The 21334-nt window shown below is 42.9% G+C and overlaps 2 protein-coding genes across 4 annotated transcripts in view; one reads left to right on the top strand and one right to left on the bottom strand.

Moving 5' to 3' along the window:
* Window positions 1-5926: 5926 nt before the first annotated feature.
* Window positions 5927-11278, bottom strand: sult3st1 (sulfotransferase family 3, cytosolic sulfotransferase 1). Of its 2 annotated transcripts, XM_082966807.1 has the most exons (7): window positions 11015-11257; window positions 9400-9614; window positions 7772-7974; window positions 7559-7685; window positions 7190-7284; window positions 6716-6890; window positions 5927-6456 (listed from the first exon to the last, which is right to left on the bottom strand). In XM_082966807.1, exons 2-7 carry the CDS (start codon window positions 9608-9610, stop codon window positions 6329-6331), a joined length of 939 nt encoding a protein of 312 aa, XP_082822933.1. In that variant the 5' UTR covers window positions 9611-9614; window positions 11015-11257; the 3' UTR covers window positions 5927-6328. The 2 variants fall into 2 exon arrangements, with proteins under 2 accessions (XP_082822933.1, XP_014019079.1); XM_014163604.3 differs by lacking the exon at window positions 9400-9614 and having other exon boundaries at window positions 11015-11278.
* Window positions 11108-21334, top strand: part of LOC106581525 (protein phosphatase 1D) — a 30215-nt gene continuing 19988 nt past the window's right edge. The window contains exon 1 of one of the 2 annotated variants that reach the window (XM_045704099.2): window positions 11108-11340. Coding sequence is in view for 1 of the 2 variants with exons in the window: in XM_045704098.2 (XP_045560054.1) it covers window positions 17888-18431 (544 nt within the window). In the remaining variant the exon portion in view is untranslated. Of the gene's footprint in view, window positions 11341-17690; window positions 18432-21334 lie in introns of those variants that run through there. The other variant, XM_045704098.2, reaches the window with a different exon arrangement.

Below are 21334 nucleotides of genomic sequence, written 5' to 3'. Positions count from 1 at the left end.
CACAACACTACATAAAGAGAGACTCCACAACACTACATAAAGAGAGACTACACAACACTACATAAAGAGAGACACCACAACACTACATAAAGAGAAACACCACAACACTACATAAAGAGAGACTCCACAACACTACATAAAGAGAGACTCCACAACACTACATAAAGAGAGACACCACAACACTACATAAAGAGAGACTCCACAACACTACATAAAGAGAGACTACACAACACTACATAAAGAGAGACTCCACAACACTACATAAAGAGAGACTACACAACACTACATAAAGAGAGACACCACAACACTACATAAAGAGAGACTCCACAACACTACATAAAGAGAGACTCCACAACACTACATAAAGAGAGACTCCACAACACTACATAAAGAGAGACTCCACAACACTACATAAAGAGAGACAACACAACACTACATAAAGAGAGACTCCACAACACTACATAAAGAGAGACACTACAACACTACATAAAGAGAGACACTACAACACTACATAAAGAGAGACAACACTACATAAAGAGAGACAACACTACACTACATAAAGAGAGACTCCACAACACTACATAAAGAGAGACACTACAACACTACATAAAGAGAGACACTACAACACTACATAAAGAGAGACTACACAACACTACATAAAGAGAGACTCCACAACACTACATAAAGAGAGACTCCACAACACTTCATAGAGAGAGACAACACAACACTACATAAAGAGAGACTCCACAACACTTCATAGAGAGAGACACCACAACACTACATAAAGAGAGACTCCACAACACTACATAAAGAGAGACACCACAACACTACATAAAGAGAGACTACACAACACTACATAAAGAGAGACTCCACAACACTACATAAAGAGAGACTCCACAACACTACATAAAGAGAGACTCCACAACACTACATAAAGAGAGACTCCACAACACTACATAAAGAGAGACACTACAACACTACATAAAGAGAGACCACAACACTACATAAAGAGAGACACTACAACACTACATAAAGAGAGACTCCACAACACTACATAAAGAGAGACTCCACAACACTACATAAAGAGAGACGCCACAACACTACATAAAGAGAGACGCCACAACACTACATAAAGAGAGACTCCACAACACTACATAGAGACACTCCACAACACTACATAAAGAGAGACTCCACAACACTACATAAAGAGAGACTCCACAACACTACATAAAGAGAGACTCCACAACACTACATAAAGAGACAACACTACATAAAGAGAGACTCCACAACACTACATAAAGAGAGACTCCACAACACTACATAAAGAGAGACTCCACAACACTACATAAAGAGAGACTCCACAACACTACATAAAGAGAGACACTACAACACTACATAAAGAGACTCCACAACACTACATAGAGACACCACAACACTACATAAAGAGAGACGCTACAACACTACATAAAGAGAGACACCACAACACTACATAAAGAGAGACACCACAACACTACATAAAGAGAGACTCCACAACACTACATAAAGAGAGACTCCACAACACTACATAGAGACTCCACAACACTACATAAAGAGAGACACTACAACACTACATAAAGAGACTCCACAACACTACATAGAGACACCACAACACTACATAAAGAGAGACGCTACAACACTACATAAAGAGAGACTCCACAACACTACATAAAGAGAGATGCCACAACACTACATAAAGAGAGACTCCACAACACTACATAAAGAGAGACAACACAACACTACATAAAGAGAGACACTACAACACTACATAAAGAGAGACTCCACAACTCTACATAAAGAGAGACGCCACAACACTACATAAAGAGAGACGCCACAACACTACATAAAGAGATACACTACAACACTACATAAAGAGAGACTCCACAACACTACATAAAGAGAGACTCCACAACACTACATAAAGAGAGACAACACTACATAAAGAGAGACTCCACAACACTACATAAAGAGAGACTCCACAACACTACATAAAGAGAGACACTACAACACTACATAAAGAGAGACTCCACAACACTACATAAAGAGAGACTCCACAACACTACATAAAGAGAGACTCCACAACACTACATAAAGAGAGACACTACAACACTACATAAAGAGAGACTACACAACACTACATAAAGAGAGACTCCACGACACTACATAAAGAGAGACACCACAACACTACATAAAGAGAGACTCCACAACACTACATAAAGAGAGACACTACAACACTACATAAAGAGAGACTCCACAACACTACATAAAGAGAGACACCACAACACTACATAAAGAGAGACTACACAACACTACATAAAGAGAGACGCCACAACACTACATAAAGAGAGACTCCACAACACTACATAAAGAGAGACTCCACAACACTACATAAAGAGAGACTCCACAACACTACATAAAGAGAGACTCCACAACACTACATAAAGAGAGACACCACAACACTACATAAAGAGAGACTCCACAACACTACATAAAGAGAGACTCCACAACACTACATAAAGAGAGACTCCACAACACTACATAAAGAGAGACTCCACAACACTACATAAAGAGAGACTCCACAACACTACATAAAGAGAGACTCCACAACACTACATAAAGAGAGAGACCACAACACTACATAAAGAGAGACTACGAAGCAACCACAACTGTCAGTAAGAGTGTCCATGATTGAGTCTTTGAATGAAGAGATTGAGTTAAAACGTTCCAGTTTGAGTGTTTGCTACAGCTCGTTCCAGTCGCTAGCTGCCGTGCACTGAAAAGAGGAGCGACCCAGGGATGTGTGTGCTTTAGGGACCTTTAACAGAATGTGATTGGCAGAACGGGTGTTGTATGTGGAGGATGAGGGCTGCAGTAGATATCTCAGATAGGGGGGAGTGAGGCCTAAGAGGGTTTTATAAATAAGCATCAACCAGTGGGTCGGGTATACAGAGATGACCAGTTTACAGAGGAATATAGAGTGCAGTGAGGTGTCCCATAAGGACCATGGGAGGCAAATCTGATGGCCGAATGGTAAAGAACATCTAGCCGCTCGAGAGCACCCTTACTTGCCATCTACAAATTACGTCACCGTAATCTAGCATGGGTAGGATGGTCATCTGAATCAGGGTTAGTTTGGCAGCTGAGGTGAAAGAGGAGCGATTACTAGTGAATACACCCTTATATTATACTGGTCTATACACCCTTATGTTATACTGGTCTATACACCCTAATGTTATACTAGTCTATACACCCATTATGTTATACTAGTCTATACACCCTTATGTTATACTGGTCTATACACCCTTATGTTATACTAGTCTATACACCCTTATGTTATACTAGTCTATACACCCTTATGTTATACTAGTCTATACACCCTTATGTTATACTGGTCTATACACCCTTATGTTATACTAGTCTATACACCCTTATGTTATACTAGTCTATACACCCTTATGTTATACTAGTCTATACACCCTTATGTTATACTAGTCTATACACCCTTATGTTATACTGGTCTATACACCCTTATGTTATACTAGTCTATACACCCTTATGTTATACTGGTCTATACACCCTTATGTTATACTAGTCTATTCACCCTTATGTTAAAGTAGTGGTTTACACCCTTATGTTAAACTAGTGGTTTACACCCTTATGTTATACTGGTCTATACACCCTTATGTTATACTAGTCTATACACCCTTATGTTATACTGGTCTATACACCCTTATGTTATACTGGTCTATACACCCTTATGTTATACTAGTCTATACACCCTTATGTTATACTGGTCTATTCACCCTTATGTTATACTAGTCTATACACCCTTATGTTATACTAGTCTATACACCCTTATGTTATACTAGTCTATACACCCTTATGTTATACTGGTCTATACACCCTTATGTTATACTAGTCTATACACCCTTATGTTATACTAGTCTATACACCCTTATGTTATACTAGTCTATACACCCTTATGTTATACTGGTCTATTCACCCTTATGTTATACTAGTCTATACACCCTTATGTTATACTAGTCTATACACCCTTATGTTATACTAGTCTATACACCCTTATGTTATACTGGTCTATACACCCTTATGTTATACTAGTCTATACACCCTTATGTTATACTGGTCTATACACCCTTATGTTATACTTATAGATTAATACATGGTGTGTCTGTGTGTGTGTGTGTTCGAATAATTTGTATGTGTTAGAATAATGACTAAATTGTTCCACTCTTAAATGGTAGGATAGGAGGTGATAGGTTTGAGAAACATTGGAGAGGTTTCAAACCAAGAGGGTCATAAAGGGGGAGGGGAGGTGAAATCCTTGAAGAATGTGGTAAACTTTATGGTTCTTTGTGGTGAGTGGAAAAGTACTGGTTGTTTGAGAAAGGAGTGGTCTAAAGATAGGAATATGTGTGTGGATTATAAAAGGACTGAGTCCTAATTTTTGACTTTAGAACGTTCTCTGAATAAACTGTACAGACCTTTTGCAGAAAGCTGAGTCCTTGCCTAATTATTATTAACCCAGTGTCTTACTATCATTGGGATTCGAAAATTCCCATAACAGTGTGTGAATAGACTGATTTCCAATGATCTGACAGGAGCAAATGCACCTACTATACGGGTTGGAAATCAAACAACTTTTCTGTTAAAAATAAATAAATAAAACAGATCTGATCCCTACACAGGCTCAAGGGGAACCAGGGAGGGCGGGTCTTCCGGTGCCAGTACCCCTTGCAATTCTTCAGAATCCTTGAGTCCCAAAAAACCTTTCTGCCGGAGTCACAATAATGTCCAGTTTCTTTGAACTGCTGTGACAGTTTATAACCGTGCCAATGAGTTGAACAAAATCCACTTTTTTTTAACACACAGGGTCTCTTTTGTCTGGCAGCAAACATTTACTACAGGCTGTGGTGTGTCCACTAACATATCTTCACTAGAATCACTTGTTTTCTCTATTATTTTAAATCGCCTCCGCATAGGAGATTCGAATGACCGCTCTAACTTTTTGCCACCTCAATTTCCTTCACCCTTACAGGGCTCTACAGGAACTCAGGATCATGATCCCCACCATAATTGCAACAATGTCGTCCTTCTACAAGCCGTTCTTCAGTATACTCTGTTTGTCTGCACACACTTGAAACATGGCCAAATCCTTTACAATTCTTACACTGCAGTGATTTGAGGACGAAAGCTCTTACGTTGTATTTTACATAACCAAGCTTCACACGCGTAGGTATTTGCTCTTTATCAAAAAACAAACAGGATCGACAGACTTCCTTATTTTTCTCCATTCATCCAGCGGGTCAGACGCCGGGCACCAACCACACCAGGAAATATCTTCAGGTATTAAACCTGAACATCCGTCGTCACCACGGAGATGACTCCTTTGAACGGGCACTCTACTCCGAAGTTCAAAACACAAAACTTTTGTTGTCTGGATTCTTTTGAATCTCACTGCAAGCACCGTCTGTTCTTCAGAAATAAAATGAATCAAAATAATAAGACCACTCCTGGTCACCCTGACAAGACTCCACTTTTCCAAGCGCATACTTCACCATTTTCAAAACCGCAAACGAATTTCCCACATATGCATCCTTACTCAAAAAAAAAAACCGCATCCCAACAAGAAGCGATTCATTATCGTTTAACACACGTTTCCTCCACTCCAGTTTTAAACTATTTCCATTTTGTTCCAATTTTCGATACCACTCAGAACATTTGTCTAATTTACTCGACCCACTGCTTGATTCCAACTCAGCATCTTCCTCCATCTTCCCTGCCATTCGGGCTCAGCTGTACTGTCAGCGAGCGTTCTCTTTACCTCAAAAAATAAAAAAATAAATATTCATTAAAATAAAAGATCTGAGTCTAACAGTATTGTTTCATTTAATTCCTCATCAATACAAACAAATTATGGTTTAGGAATTGTCCAAGTTTTGGTACATTCAACAGATCATTGACATGAATGTCGTTAGCAACCCCCCCCCCTTAAAAGATTTAGATGCACTATTGTAAAGTGGTTGTTCCACTGGATATCATAAGGTGAATGCACCAATTTGTAAGTCGCTCTGGATAAGAGCGTCTGCTAAATGTCTAAAATGTAAATGTAAATGTGTCCACTGGGAGGTTTGTGGCGGCAGACCTGCAGGCTCCTCCTCCCTTCCATCACTGTAGACTTGCATGGCCATCCTTCCAAGTCTGGAATCATCACTCAGCTGTTGGCACTCCTCAACGTGAGGAGGAAGAGGAAGCCAGGGAGTTGAGGCTCCCATCACTCCGATTGTTGAGCCATGTCCCAGATGAACTTCAGAGTCATGTCCTTCATCCGTTCCTCAAAGACCTGGTCAAACCTCTCACTCTGGGCCACTGTGAACAAGTTCTTCCACTCCCCGATTTTACCTGCCACAGCACAACCAACATGTCATTATTCAGAGTAGGAACATTATAAAATGGTTTATATGCAGTTTATTTATAAACAGGTTTTTTTTTTCTCTTCTCCCCAATCTCAGGCCCATATCCATGAAGCGTCTCAGAGTAGGAGTGCTGATCTGGGATCAGGCCACCGTGTCCATCTGATCTTATTCATTATGATCTGAAAGGCACAACTGATCCTAGATCAGCACTGTTATCGATACGCTGTGTGAATACAGGGCCTGACCTTTGCGTAGGAACTGCCCCTTTTTGAGAATGTCTTCTGGTATGAACTCATAGTTGGCCTTGCGGTCGTTTTTCATGTTTTTGAACGTGGCTTTTTCCACGATCTTGTTGATGTCTGCTTCAGTCAGGTCCCTCTCCAGGAAACGGCAAATCTTCAGCACGGCTGTCTTCAGATCCTGAGAAAGGAGGAACATGTCCATTTAAAGATGAAACTCTGTGCCTGAGGTTGGTCAAGTGGTGAAGGCCACTGACCTTCGGCACATTAACAATCTAACAGCGTGTGTGGGATCACATGCCGGTCCCACAGAACTTCTACACACTCTGTCCTCTGTCTGTCCTCCCTCTTCATTTACATCTACATCTTTGTTCATAAAATGGGAAAATTAGGTTGGAGAATTGAGGGATAGGCAAGTCGGTTGGTTGTCTCTATCCAGGTCAGAGGTCATGGCTGTCAGATGAGTCTGTAATATCTTACCATGATCATGTCCTCATAGGTCAAAAACAGGATGTTGTACTGGTCTCTCTTACTGTGCCACTCTTTGATGTGGTCAAACCAGGACGAAGCACCAACTGTAGGGCAACAACAGGGTCATAACAGGCTGTGTCACCAAGGTCAATACAGTATTCATGGTTTGGTCAAAAGTAGTGTAACTGTGAAAAAGGGTGATATTTAGGACACAGACTCTCGGGGTCATAACAGGCTGTTGTGCGTCCCACATGGAACCCTATTCCCTATTTGACCAGAGCCCTATTGGCCATGGTGAAAATGAGTTCACTATGTAGGGAATAGGGTATTCATTTGGGACACAACCATGGTGTTATATGAATGATGTCTTTACTCTACCATTCCCTGCTAACCACTGGTCCAGAAAGTCCTCGAAGCTCTTTGGAGTCTCAAACATGGCCCAGTTTATACACCAGTGATAGTAGGAAGTCACGTTGTCCTTTGGGTTCCGCATCACATAGATCATCTGAGAATAAGAGAGATATTTACAGCCCTACGTGCCTCCATGTAGGGTACTCCATTACCATTCTCATTCTACCCTCCTTTGCCTACCTTTGCCTTCTTGTCCCTCAGGCCTGGGGGCATGAGTACAGGGGTGAGGTGGGAGGCGAATAGCCGCGGGTTAGGGCGTAAGGAATAGTCAGAGCGTTTGTCAATATACTCCAGCCATGGCATCATCTCCAAGTTGTTGGGATAGACATCACCCATCTCTGACTCACAGATAGAAGTGATGATCTGCTGTGCCCAGATAGTTCCTGCAGGTTAGGAAAGGTGTCAGTCATAAAGCTCTTGGGGCGGACTTGGTGGAAAGGGGATTCGAAAAACAACAAAGCGGTCACCCTGCCAGAGCTGAAAGGGCTGGAGTAAAACAAGCGTTAAGACAGTTGAACAATTTCCTCATGAGAAATGTTTAAGTTATATACAGTGAGGGAAAAAAGTATTTGATCCCCTGTTGATTTTGTACGTTTGCCCACTGACAAAGAAATGATCAGTCTATAATTTTAATGGTAGGTTTATTTGAACAGTGAGAGACAGAATAACAACAAGAAAATCAAGAAAAACGCATGTCAAAAATGTTAGAAATTGAGACGCTTCATGGATATGGGCCTGAGATTGGGGAGAAAAAAAAAAACTGTTTATAAATAAACTGCATATAAACCATTTTATAATGTTCCTACTCTGAATAATGACATGTTGGTTGTGCTGTGGCAGGTAAAATCGGGGAGTGGAAGAACTTGTTCACAGTGGCCCAGAGTGAGAGGTTTGACCAGGTCTTTGAGGAACGGATGAAGGACATGACTCTGAAGTTCATCTGGGACATGGCTCAACAATCGGAGTGATGGGAGCCTCAACTCCCTGGCTTCCTCTTCCTCCTCACGTTGAGGAGTGCCAACAGCTGAGTGATGATTCCAGACTTGGAAGGATGGCAATGCAAGTCTACAGTGATGGAAGGGAGGAGGAGCCTGCAGGTCTGCCGCCACAAACCTCCCAGTGGACACACTGCTAACGACATTCATGTCAATGATCTGTTGAATGTACCAAAACTTGGACAATTCCTAAACCATAATTTGTTTGTATTGATGAGGAATTAAATGAAACTATACTGTCAGACTCAGATCTTTTATTTGAATGAATATTTATTTATTTATTTTTTGAGGTAAAGAGAATGCTTGCTGACCGTACAGCTGAGCCCGAATGGCAGGGAAGATGGAGGAAGATGCTGAGTTGGAATCAAGCAGTGGGTCGAGTAAATTAGACAAATGTTCTGAGTGGTATCGAAAATTGGAACAAAATGGAAATAGTTTAAAACTGGAGTGGAGGAAACGTGTGTTAAACGATAATGAATCGCTTCTTGTTGGGATGCGTTTTTTTTTTTGAGTAAGGATGCATATGTGGGAAATTCGTTTGCGGTTTTGAAAATGGTGAAGTATGCGCTTGGAAAAGTGGAGTCTTGTCAGAGTGACCAGGAGTGGTCTTATTATTTTGATTCATTGTATGTATATATATATATATATGTAGGAGTCAAAAGTTTAGACACACCAACTCATTTATTAAGGGTTTTTCTTTATTTGTATTTTCATGTAGTAACCAAAAAAATATATTTTAGATTTTTCAAAGTAGCTACCCTTTGCCTTGATGACAGCTTTGCACACTTTTGGCATTCTCTCAAATAGCTTCACCTGGAATGCTTTTCCAACAGTCTTGAAGGAGTTCCCACATATGCTGAGCACTTGTTGGCTGCTTTTCCTTCACTCTGCGGTCCAACTCATTCCAAACCATCTCATTTGGGTTGAGATCGAGTGATTGTGGAGGCCAGGTCATCTGATGCAGCACTTCATCACTCTCCTTGGTCAAATAGCCCTTACACAGCCTGGAGGTGTGTTGGGTCATTGTTCTGTTGAAAAACAAATGATAGTCCCACTAAGCGTAAACCAGATGGGATGACGTATTGCTACAGAATGCTGTGGTAGCCATGCTGGTTAAGTGTGCCTTGAAATTTAAATAAATCACTGACAGTGCCAACAGCAAATCAACCACACACCATCACACCTCCTCCTCCATGCTTCACGGTGGGAACCACACATGCAGAGATCATACGTTCACCTACTCTGCGTCTCACAAAGACACGGCAGTTGGAACCAAAAATCTCAAATTTGGACTCCGCCGGTCTAATATCCATTGCTGTGTTTCTTGGCCCAAGCAAGTCTCTTCTTATTATTGGTGTCCTTTAGTAGTGGTTTCTTTGCAGCAAGTCGACCATGAGGAAAAGGCTGCTGAAGTTCTATCAACGCATCAACTGTAGTACTCGCGCTGCTAAAACACTCAACCACTGCTACTCCAACTTCTGGGATGCAAAAAGGCCCTCCCCCGCCCTCCTTTCGGCAAATCTGACCACGACTCCAACAGGAAGTACCCATGCTAAGGACTATTCAACGCTGGTCTGACCAATCGGAATCGAAGTTCAAGATTGTTTTGATCAAGCGTACTGGGATATATTCCGGGTTCACCAGTTGTCATTTTCTGGAAATAAATGTTCTAAATTACAATATTTTTATTTGGAATTTGGGAGAAATGTTGTCAGTAGTTTATAGAATAAAAAATAAATGTTCATTTTACCCAAACACATACATATAAATAGTAAAACCAGAGAAACTGATAATTTTGCAGTGGTCTCTTAATTTTTTCCAGAGCTGTATATATTTACATAAACTTTTTCTCCCCAATTGGTAGTTAGTCTTGTCCCATCGCTGCAACTCCCGTGCGGACCCGGGAGAGGCGAAGGTCCAGAACGGTGTGTCCTCCTAAAAGCGACCCTGTCAAGCCGCACTGCTTTTGACACACTGCTCGCTTTACCCGGAAGCCAGCCGTACCAATGTGTCGGAGGAAACACCGTGCATGCGTCCGGCCCGCCACAGGAGGCGCTAGAGCGCGATAGGTCAAGGACATCACGGCCGGCCAAACCCTCCCCTAACCCGGTCGCCTGCGACACAGCCCGGGATCGAACCCTGTAATGACGCCTTGAGCCCAGACCGGTGCGCCACTTTCGGATATAAGTTATATTTTTCAATAATCAATGGATATCATTCATTTAAAAGTCCAAAGATGGATGTTCCAATCCCGGATTTCCCTTTAACTTTCTAGAATGCTGTTTTTATGTTCTCTACTTGTAATGGTTTCTCTCCTCACTGATTACCTAAACAGAGCCGAGATCGCAACCTTTTTCCCCCAAGTATGATAAGTGTTTTTAAGACCATCTCAAACGCTGTTTTTTCATCCAATAGATTTGTCACTCACCTGATTTAGGGTAAGTGACCAGAAAGATGTCACTGTCCCGGATCTCAAAGGTCTGCAGGGAGTCAATGTGCTCAGCGTTGACCAAATCCTTCGCAAAAACATAGTCCTTGTACTTGACCAGGTCATCGGTGAGCTTCTCCATAATAGTGATAGTTTTGTATAAATATTAGTATCTACAGTGGATATGAATAGATATGCTGCAAAGAACCAAATAAATTTGGAACACAGCACGTTTAGACTTTGGAACCTGTGGCAAGGTTCGCTGATGTTGCAATAAAGTACACTCCTGAGTCGTCATTCTAACGCTTCGACATACAGTGCAGTCGGTAAGTATTCAGACCCCTTGACTCTTTCCACATTTATTTACATTACATCCTTATTCTGCAATGGATTAAATCGTCCCTCCCCCCCCCCATCAATCTACACACGATACCTCATAATGACAAAGCAAAAACAGGTTTTTAGACATTTTTGCAAATGTATTACAAAAAAAATAAAATAAACGGAAATATGACATTTACATAAGTATTCAGACCCTATATTCAAAACTTTGTTGAAGCACCTTTGGCAGCGATTACAGCATGGAATCTTCTTGGGTATGATGATACAAGCTTGACACACCTGTATTTGGGGAGTTTCTCCCATTCTTCTCTGCAGATCCTTTCAAGCTTTGATTGGTGGAGTGCTGCAGAGACCCTTATGTTACACTAGTCTATACACCCTTATGTTATACTAGTCTATACACCCTTATGTTATACTAGTCTATACACCCTTATGTTATACTGGTCTATACACCCTTATGTTATACTAGTCTATACACCCTTATGTTATACTGGTCTATACACCCTTATGTTATACTAGTCTATACACCCTTATGTTATACTAGTCTATACACCCTTATGTTATACTAGTCTATACACCCTTATGTTATACTAGTCTATACACCCTTATGTTATACTGGTCTATACACCCTTATGTTATACTAGTCTATACACCCTTATGTTAAACTAGTCTATACACCCTTATGTTATACTAGTCTATACACCCTTATGTTATACTAGTCTATACACCCTTATGTTATACTAGTCTATACACCCTTATGTTATACTAGTCTATACACCCTTATGTTATACTAGTCTATACACCCTTATGTTATACTAGTCTATACACCCTTATGTTAAACCAGTGGTTTACACCCTTATGTTAAACCAGTGGTTTACACCCTTATGTTAAACTAGTCTATACACCCTTATGTTATACTAGTCTATACACCCTTATGTTATACTAGTCTATACACCCTTATGTTAAACCAGTGGTTTACAGCCTTATGTTAAACTAGTAGTTTACACCCTTATGTTAAACTAGTAGTTTACACCCTTATGTTAAACTAGTAGTTTACACCCTTGCGTTACACTGACAGTGAGGCAGAATAAACAACCTCTGCATCATCAAAACAGTTGCTTACTGAGGTGTTAAAGTTCAGTTAGTCATTGTTATCTAAATGCAGGCTGAAAAGTACCAGTGGCCTGGCTTTGGCCCCAAGTGAGAGCAGGGGAGAGGGGGGACAGACAGGTAGATGGGTAGACAGACTTCCAGTGTGTGAAGAAAGCCCTGAGGTGAGGGGTACACTTCTCCTCCTCCCGTCTCTCTACCCCCCCCCCCCCCCCTCCCCCCTGTTCTTCTGGTTAGGAGTTAAAGCGGGACTGGGTCTGGAGAGATGAGCCTCTCCCACTGCCTTTCTCCCTGGCCAACCCTTAGGAGGTACAGAAACACAGACATGTTGATTCTGCTGTCACAGACAAAGGGTGAATAATACCAAGCTGAGACCAGTGTCAGTACAGAGATTTGGCAAAAAGGCCATGCCTGAGATGGGGAGCAAATAAAGTTCACCCATACATCATCTGACTTTAAGAAGAGAACGGATGGATGGGTTACTGTCATGAGGTGTTTTTATAAACTACACTTTCTAAACACAATCATATTGTCAAAGTAGGTCATTTCAGAGAGCCAGATAGTGAGCAACCAGAGGTTCTGGCAGTAGCACTGCATCTAGTAAAAGCTGTGGAAACTACATTTCCTAAACACAACAATAAGCAAAGTATATCTAGCAATATCGCTCATCCAGCAGTTCCTGCAGTTAGAATGGCGCCGAAGGAGATGGCTGCCGTTTCACGATCCCGTAACCAATTGTGCTATGTTTTTTCACGTTATTTGTAACTTATTTTGTACATAATGTTTCTGCCACAGTGTCTTATGCCCGAAAAGAGCTTCTAGATATCAGGACAGAGATTACTCACCCCGTACTGGAGGAATACTTTTCTTTAACGAGTCGGACGGGAAGGATTTACTCCAGACGTCCGACAAGGCCCTCATCCCTGTCACTCGCTGGAGAAAGAGACGGAGGTATCGAAGACGACGGTCTGGGCGCCTTGTAAGGATCCGAGGCGGAGAGGGTAATCTACCTTCACTATCATTCCTATTAGCCAACATACAATCAATCGATAATAAAATAGACAAACTAAGATCACGTATATCCTACCAACGGGACATTAACTGTAACATCTTATGTTTCACCGAGTCGTGGATGAGCGACGACATGAAAAACATACAGCTGGTGGGTTTTACGCTTTTTTCGGCAGGATAGAACAATGGCCTCTGGTAAGATAAGTCTTTGTATATTTGTAAACAACAGCTGGCGCACAAAATCTAAGGAAGTCTCAAGGTTTTGCTCGCCTGAGGTAGAGCATCTCATGATAAGCTGTAGACCACACTATTTACCAAGAAAGTTTATCTGTATTTTTCGTAGCTGTCTATATACCACCACAAACCGATGCTGGCATTAAGACCGCACTCAATGAGCTGTATATGGCCATAAGCAAACAGGAAAACGCTCATCCAGAGGCGGCGTACCTAGTGGCCGGGGACTTTAATGCAGGGAAACTTAAATCTGTTTTACCTAATTTCTACCAGCATGTTAAATGTACAACCAGAGGGGAAAAAAATACTTTCGACCACCTTTACTCCACACACAGAGACGCGTACAAAGCTCTCCCTTGCCCTCCATTTGGCAAATCTGACCATAATTCTATCCTCCTGATTCACGCTTACAAGCAAAAACTAAAGCAGGAAGCACCAGTGACTCGATCAATAAAAAAGTGGTCAGATGAAGCAGATGCTAACCTACAGGACTGTTTTGCTAGCACAGACTGGAATATGTTCCGGGATTCTTCCGATGGCATTGAGGAGTACACCACATCAGTCACTGGCTTCATCAATAAGTGCATCGATGACGTCGTCCCCACAGTGACCGTACGTACATACCCCAACCAGAAGCCATGGATTACAGGCAACATCCGCACTGAGCTAAAGGGTAGAGCTGCCGCTTTCAAGGAGCGGGAATCTAACCCGGAAGCTTATAAAAACAAATCCTGCTATGCCCTCCGACGAACCATCAAACAGGCAAAGCGTCAATACAGAGCTAAGACTGAATTGTACTACACCGGTTCTGACGCTCGTCGAATGTGGCATGGCTTGCAAACTATTACAGACTACAAAGGGAAGCACAGCAGCAAGCTGCTCAGTGACACGAGCCTACCAGACAAGCCAAATTACTTCTATGCTCGCTTCGAGAGCAAGTAACACTGAAGTATGCATGAGAGCATCAGCTCTTCCAGACGACTGTGGGATCATGCTCTCCACAACCGATGTGAGTAAGACCTTTAAACAGGTCAACATTCACAAGGCCGCAGAGCCAGACGGATCACCAGGACGTGTACTCAGAGCATGCGTTGACCAACTGGCAAGTGTCTTCACTGACATTTTCAACCTCTCCCTGACTGAGTCTGTAATACCAACATGTTTCAAGCAGACCACCATAGTCCCTGTGCCCAAGAACACTAAGGTAACCTGCCTAAAGGACTACCGACCCATAGCACTCACGTCTGTAGCCATGAAGTATTTTGAAAGGCTGGTCATGGCTCACATCAACACCATCATCCCAGAAACCCAAGACCCACTCCAACTTGCATTCCGCCCCAACAGATCCACAGATGATGCAATCTCTATTGCACTCCACACTGCCCTCTCCCACCTGGACAATAGGAACACCTACAGTGAGTGAAAAAAGTATTTGATCCCCTGCTGATTGTGTACGTTTGCCCACTTACAAAGAAATGATCAGTCTATAATTTTAATGGTAGGTTTATTTGAACAGTGAGAGACAGAATAACAACAAAAAAATCCAGAAAAACGCATGTCAAAAATGTTATAAAATGATTAGCATTTTAATGAGGGAAATAAGAGTCCTGGACTCCCTGCTCACCCACAACTGCGTGGCCACGCATGACACCAACACAGTCGTGAAGAAGGTACGACAACGACTCTTCCCACTCAGGAGGCTGAAAAGGTTTGGCATGGGCCCTCAGATCCTCAACGTTCTACAGCTACACCATTGAGAGTATCTTGACCGGCTGAATCACTGGTATGGCAACTGCTTGGCATCCAACCACAAGGCATTCGAGAGTAATGCGTACAGCCAGTACATCACCGGGGCCGAGCTCCCTGCCATTCAGGACCTCTATACCAGGCGGTGTCAGAGGAAGGCCTGGGCGCAGAGGACGTTGATTAAGGAAGCCCCCCCCCACGCTCTGATTCAGAGGGGTTGGGTGAAATGCGGAGGACACATTTCTGGTTGAAGGCATTCAGTTGTGCAACTGACTAGGTATCTCCCTTTCCTTCCCCCGATCCTGCTAAATAGTTAAGCAAATAGCTAATAACTATCTGTATTGACCCTATTGCGGGAACGCTCTTGACTCATCACATATGCTGCTGCTACTGTTTATTATCTATCCTGTTGCCTAGTCACTTTACCTCAACCTATATGTCAGTGGCGGTCAGTGCCATTTAAGATGAGGGAGGATGATTATTATAATTATTTTGCATGGCCTTATTTCTATTACAACATATTGGATGACTGTCATTCATATTCACCCAGTTCAATGTAACAGCGATAGGTTTAGGCTACTACATGATACTAAAATGTTCCCTATACCCACCGTGAAGTTGCTACAACATAGCCTATGAATGAAAGTTTACAACGTAGGAGCACAGGTCGAGAGAAATTTGAGTAATCAAGGTGACAGACGGTGACACATTCAATACCGCCTTGCACACTCTGGCCTGCATCTAGCTGATCTAGGGTGCAATCATTAGACCAAGAGCTGCAAATTACATTTTCTATTGGACAAATTCAGGTATGCTTATCCCCTTGTCATTCAGTTCGCTTCCGTTTAAGAAACGTTTTTTAACAGAATCTGCTGAATGAATACACCCCTGATCACACTCTAACACAGTTCACTATAGCAGCCACATACAAACAGCATGATCACTTTAATCGTTGTATAATTACTTCTCGTATCTATGTGCTCTCCTCTCACCTTTTCCTTTCGCTTGTAGACTTAAGTGCACAACACATCAGCCAACTGTGGCTAAGCGGAAAAACCTTTCCAAGCTAAACCTTCATATCATAACCGCTAACCGCTACACACAGTCTACATCGTTGTCACCATATTAACATCATAGTCAACATAGCTACTAGAACTAATGCGTTAGTAAACCCGCTACAATCATGCAGTTGTGTGCAGTCAGCAGCAAGCAGTTTAGCAGTTACACTGGCCGGCCCCGTGGCAATAAATTAATAAAACCAAAAGCTTACCCGAACTTGGAAGAGTTCCATTGTTGGCTAGCGATAGCCAGCTAGCTAAAATAGCATCCCTCTCTATTTGAGCCAGGTGTTTTAGTAGGCTAAATTAGCTAGCTGCATTCTCTAGCTCAGTGAAAGTGAAAAAAATACTAAGAACAAACTATAGCTCTCTCTCTGTCTTCTCCTTAATTTTTTTAATAATTGAATTTGTTCAAAACTGTTCAACTATTGTCTTTCTCTGAGTCAACTACTCACCACATTTGATGCACTGCAGTGCTAGCTAGCTGTAGCTTATGTTTTCAGTACTAGATTCATTCTCTGATCCTTTGGTTGGGTGGACAACATGTCAGTTCATGCTGCAAGAGCTCTGATAGGTTGGAGGACGTCCTGCGGAAGTTTCCATAATTACAATTACTGTGTAAGTCTATTGAAGGGGGTGAGGACCATGAGCCTCCTAGGTTTTGTATTGAAGTCAATGTACCCAGAGGAGGACAGAAACTAGCTGTCCTCAGGCTACACCATGGTGCTATTAAGGCTACTGTAGACCTTCAATACAAAACAGTGTTTTAATAAATCATTTTGTGACATGTGAATATATTTAGTATAGTTTTATCTAAAAATATAAAAAAAATGGTTTCATTATTTTTGTGAAATTCACTTAGGATGGTCCTCCCTTTCCTCTGAGTGGCCTCCACTGCTGTATGTACATACATATTTACCTCAATTACCTCTTACCCTTGCACATCCACTCAGTACTGCTACCCAGTGTATATAGCCAAGCTATTGTTACTGTGTAGGCCTGTATATATCCCTCTTGGAATTATTTTTCTCTCTGCATTGTTGAGAAGGGCCGTAAAATAAAGCGATCTGATCCAAATGTTAGTCTACCTACACCTGTTGTTTATGAAGTACGTGACAAATACATGTAGATGTACACATGCAGTAGGTGGCGCACCGGTACATTCTCCGGGCAGTACCCCCGGTAGATACAGCTCTGACGTCAATGCGTTCCTGAGCATGCCTACAAGGCTTGAAAATAAACAAAGACCGAAAGCGGGCGATTGATCATTAAGCTGCCATAAACTTTAACTTAAAATACTTTTGAAGCCATTTTTAGGTACTAAAGAAAAACAACAACCGCCCAGCATCTGAAGAAAGACGTCTCTACAGCCATGGAAAAAGCATTGTTGATGCGAGTGAGTGTTTTTTCCGATCAGGGAGGCAGAAAATACATGGAGGATGTTACCGAGGTAGTAATGGAGCCCGAGCCGGGGGAAGACGAGCTGAACTCGGACGAACAAGATGAAACCAAAGGGAATAACTCGACGGCCGACATTGTGCCGGAAAAGCCTGAAAACGAGCAGGAAGATCGGAATGCACTGAACAATCCTCTATCTGCCTCTGCATCCACTACAGTTACATGGACACAAAATGTACAAAATGGGAACCAACATTTTGCAGCTGCTGCACTGGCAGGATCGAAAGTGGAGAGTACTCCGGCGGCGACCAAGAGCGATAACCGGCCCCAGCGATCAGTGGCTTTCTTCGCGGTGTTTGATGGCCACGGAGGCCGAGAGGCAGCGCAATTCGCAAGGGACTATTTGTGGGAATTCATCAAGAAACAGCGGGGCTTTTGGTCCAAGGATGACGAGGAAGTGTGTGCAGCTATTCGGAAAGGTTTCGTTGCCTGCCACCATGCCATGTGGAAAAAACTACGTAAGTTAAATAATCATCCAGCTTTGTACATTGGGATTTGTGTTTTCGCATTTAGCTACCAAGCCTCTAAAACGTGCAAACTGTTAAGAATGAAATGGCCACCACAGGCTGAATGTGTGGTTTGGGTTCTCAGGCTTGGCTAGCGAAATAAACATACCACGGCTTACCATCTGTCTGTAGAGCAAAGAAAGAGACATACCACGATTCTTCTCTAAACCCCCAACCTCAAACGGGCGAGGGGGGCTCCGGGAATCAGCGATGGAAAGTTGAGCTCTTTTTACTGACTCGGATCTTTTCGACTCGACTCAGTAATGCCCAGAGCCCTACCGGCGAACTGAAAACTCATGATTCTACAAGCCTCTCTTTCACATCTATTTAACCAGGCAAGTCAGTTAAGAACAAATTCTTATGTATAATGACGGCCTAGGAACAGTGGGGTTAACTGTCTTGTTCAGGGGCAGAATGACAGATCTTTACCTTGTCAGCTCAGGGATTCGATCCAGCAACCTTTCGGTTACAAGTCCAATGTTCTAACCACTAGGCTACCCTGCCTCTAACCACTAGGCTACCCTGCCTCTAACCACTAGGCTACCCTGCCTCTAACCACTAGGCTACCCTGCCTCTAACCACTAGGCTACCCTGCCTCTAACCACTAGGCTACCCTGCCTCTAACCACTAGGCTACCCTGCCTCTAACCACTAGGCTACCCTGCCTCTAACCACTAGGCTACCCTGCCTCTAACCACTAGGCTACCCTGCCTCTAACCACTAGGCTGCCCTGCCTCTAACCACTAGGCTGCCCTGCCTCTAACCACTAGGCTGCCCTGCCTCTAACCACTAGGCTACTCTGCCTCTAACCACTAGGCTACCTGTCTCTAACCACTAGGCTACCTGTCTCTAACCACTAGGCTACCCTGCCTCTAACCACTAGGCTACCCTGTCTCTAACCACTAGGCTACCCTGTCTCTAACCACTAGGCTACCCTGTCTCTAACCACTAGGCTACCCTGTCTCTAACCACTAGGCTGCCCTGCCTCTAACCACTAGGCTGCCCTGCCTCTAACCACTAGGCTGCCCTGCCTCTAACCACTAGGCTGCCCTGCTCTAACCACTAGGCTGCCCTTCCTCTAACCACTAGGCTACCCTGTCTCTAACCACTAGGCTACCCTGTCTCTAACCACTAGGCTACCCTGTCTCTAACCACTAGGCTACCCTGTCTCTAACCACTAGGCTGCCCTGCCTCTAACCACTAGGCTGCCCTGCCTCTAACCACTAGGCTGCCCTGCTCTAACCACTAGGCTGCCCTTCCTCTAACCACTAGGCTGCCCTTCCTCTAACCACTAGGCTGCCCTTCCTCTAACCACTAGGCTGCCCTTCCTCTAACCACTAGGCTGCCCTGCCTCTAACCACTAGGCTGCCCTTCCTCTAACCACTAGGCTGCCCTTCCTCTAACCACTAGGCTGCCCTTCCTCTAACCACTAGGCTGCCCTGCCTCTAACCACTAGGCTGCCCTGCCTCTAACCACTAGGCTGCCTTGCCTCTAACCACTAGGCTACCCTGCCTCTAACCACTAGGCTACCCTGCCTCTAACCACTAGGCTACCCTGCCTCTAACCACTAGGCTGCCTTGCCTCTAACCACTAGACTACCTGCCACCCCACATGTCCTTCACCATAGGGGTTTGAAGCTGTCATTTGTGATAGACTTGTAAGCGTGTGGTTTAAACAATGAACATGTGTTGATTTACTAGGCCTACAAATAAGATTATTTCTTGATACATTTGAAACGAGCTCTAGTTGTTTCCGCAACCGAACTAGATTGTGAACGACTCTTGAATGTATATCTTGCCTTAGATGAGCACTGAGCTGCAGTGAGGCTGATGAGCACACACCCACTCCACTGAATAGCAGGCTAGTGATTGATTGCTTTGCTATGCTTGCAGATAGCCACTGATTCCTTCCAAACCACTCATTGTTGAATTTGCGATTACCAACTTGTTGTGTAATGTTTATGGCCGATGAGCACCGATACGTTTTATCTATAATTTCTCTTCATATGAAAAGGATTAAAAAGCGCAGTAAATTGTTCGACTTGATTAATGATGATGATTGCTAGCTAATATTTTGAAAGTAGGATGTTGACATGATCAGTCCAATCAAAGCTACAGTAGATATAATGTGATTTGATGTCATTTTACCTGTGGCCAATGATCTTGAGCCTTCTTGGATGGGTACACTTCTAATGTAACTCTATGGCAGAACCCAAGGGGCTTGAATTATCGAGCTCTACCCTTAGATTTGGCAGTTAGGTAGTGTCCCCATGAGTGACAGAACACTGTGCCAATCACGGCGCAACTAGAGAACATTACCAACCCCTACGCTCTGTATTTTCCCGCTGGCTGCCCCTCCACCACAGAAAGCACTGATCTAGGCTGAAACACCTGCATTTTTGGAGCTGCCTTACTCTAGAAAACAAGAAAGACACCATGTTTGTATGGAGGCTTTATTAACTCCATTTAGTTTTTAAACTGGAATGTGACATGTATTAATGCCAAAATAACACTGCAAAACAGCTCTGCTCCACCTGCCCTGAATGACGGGTCGCCACTGACGCTCATGTGGGCATATGACAGCCGACAGCTGGTAGTTGGAGCAGGTGTATGGAGCCGCTGAGTCGGAGTAGTGTGTGTGTGTGTGTGTTAATCCTACTATAAAATAACCCATCTCAATCCTCTTTTAATGAAGCGAACTACTAAGCTATTTGGAATTCTTTTAAGAAGGTCATACCAAGGATCGTTTTGCTATTTTATTTTGAATTTTAAGACCCCTTGAAGTATCTAAAAAAAAAAATGTTTTGATGAACATTTTTATTTGTCCTTACTGCTATTAGCCCATAGAAACACACTG

Source organism: Salmo salar, chromosome 20 (assembly GCF_965601325.2).
Source record: "Salmo salar chromosome 20, fSalSal1, whole genome shotgun sequence".
NCBI classification, from domain to species: Eukaryota; Metazoa; Chordata; class Actinopteri; order Salmoniformes; family Salmonidae; genus Salmo; species Salmo salar.
The sequence above is the reverse complement of the archived record's forward strand: the minus strand, read 5'-3'. Positions and strand labels throughout refer to the sequence as shown.

Bases quoted from the DNA above. Each gene is read 5' to 3' on its own strand.
- sult3st1 (XM_082966807.1), bottom strand. From the start codon at position 9,610: ATGACCCAACACACCTCCAGGCTGTGTAAGGGCTATTTGACCAAGGAG. The intron at 7,285-7,558 runs GTAGAGTAAAGA...GTTGCCCTACAG, and splicing joins CCAGTGGTTAGCAGGGAATG to TTGGTGCTTCGTCCTGGTTT. The intron at 6,891-7,189 runs GTAAGATATTAC...CTCCTTTCTCAG, and splicing joins CCTATGAGGACATGATCATG to GATCTGAAGACAGCCGTGCT.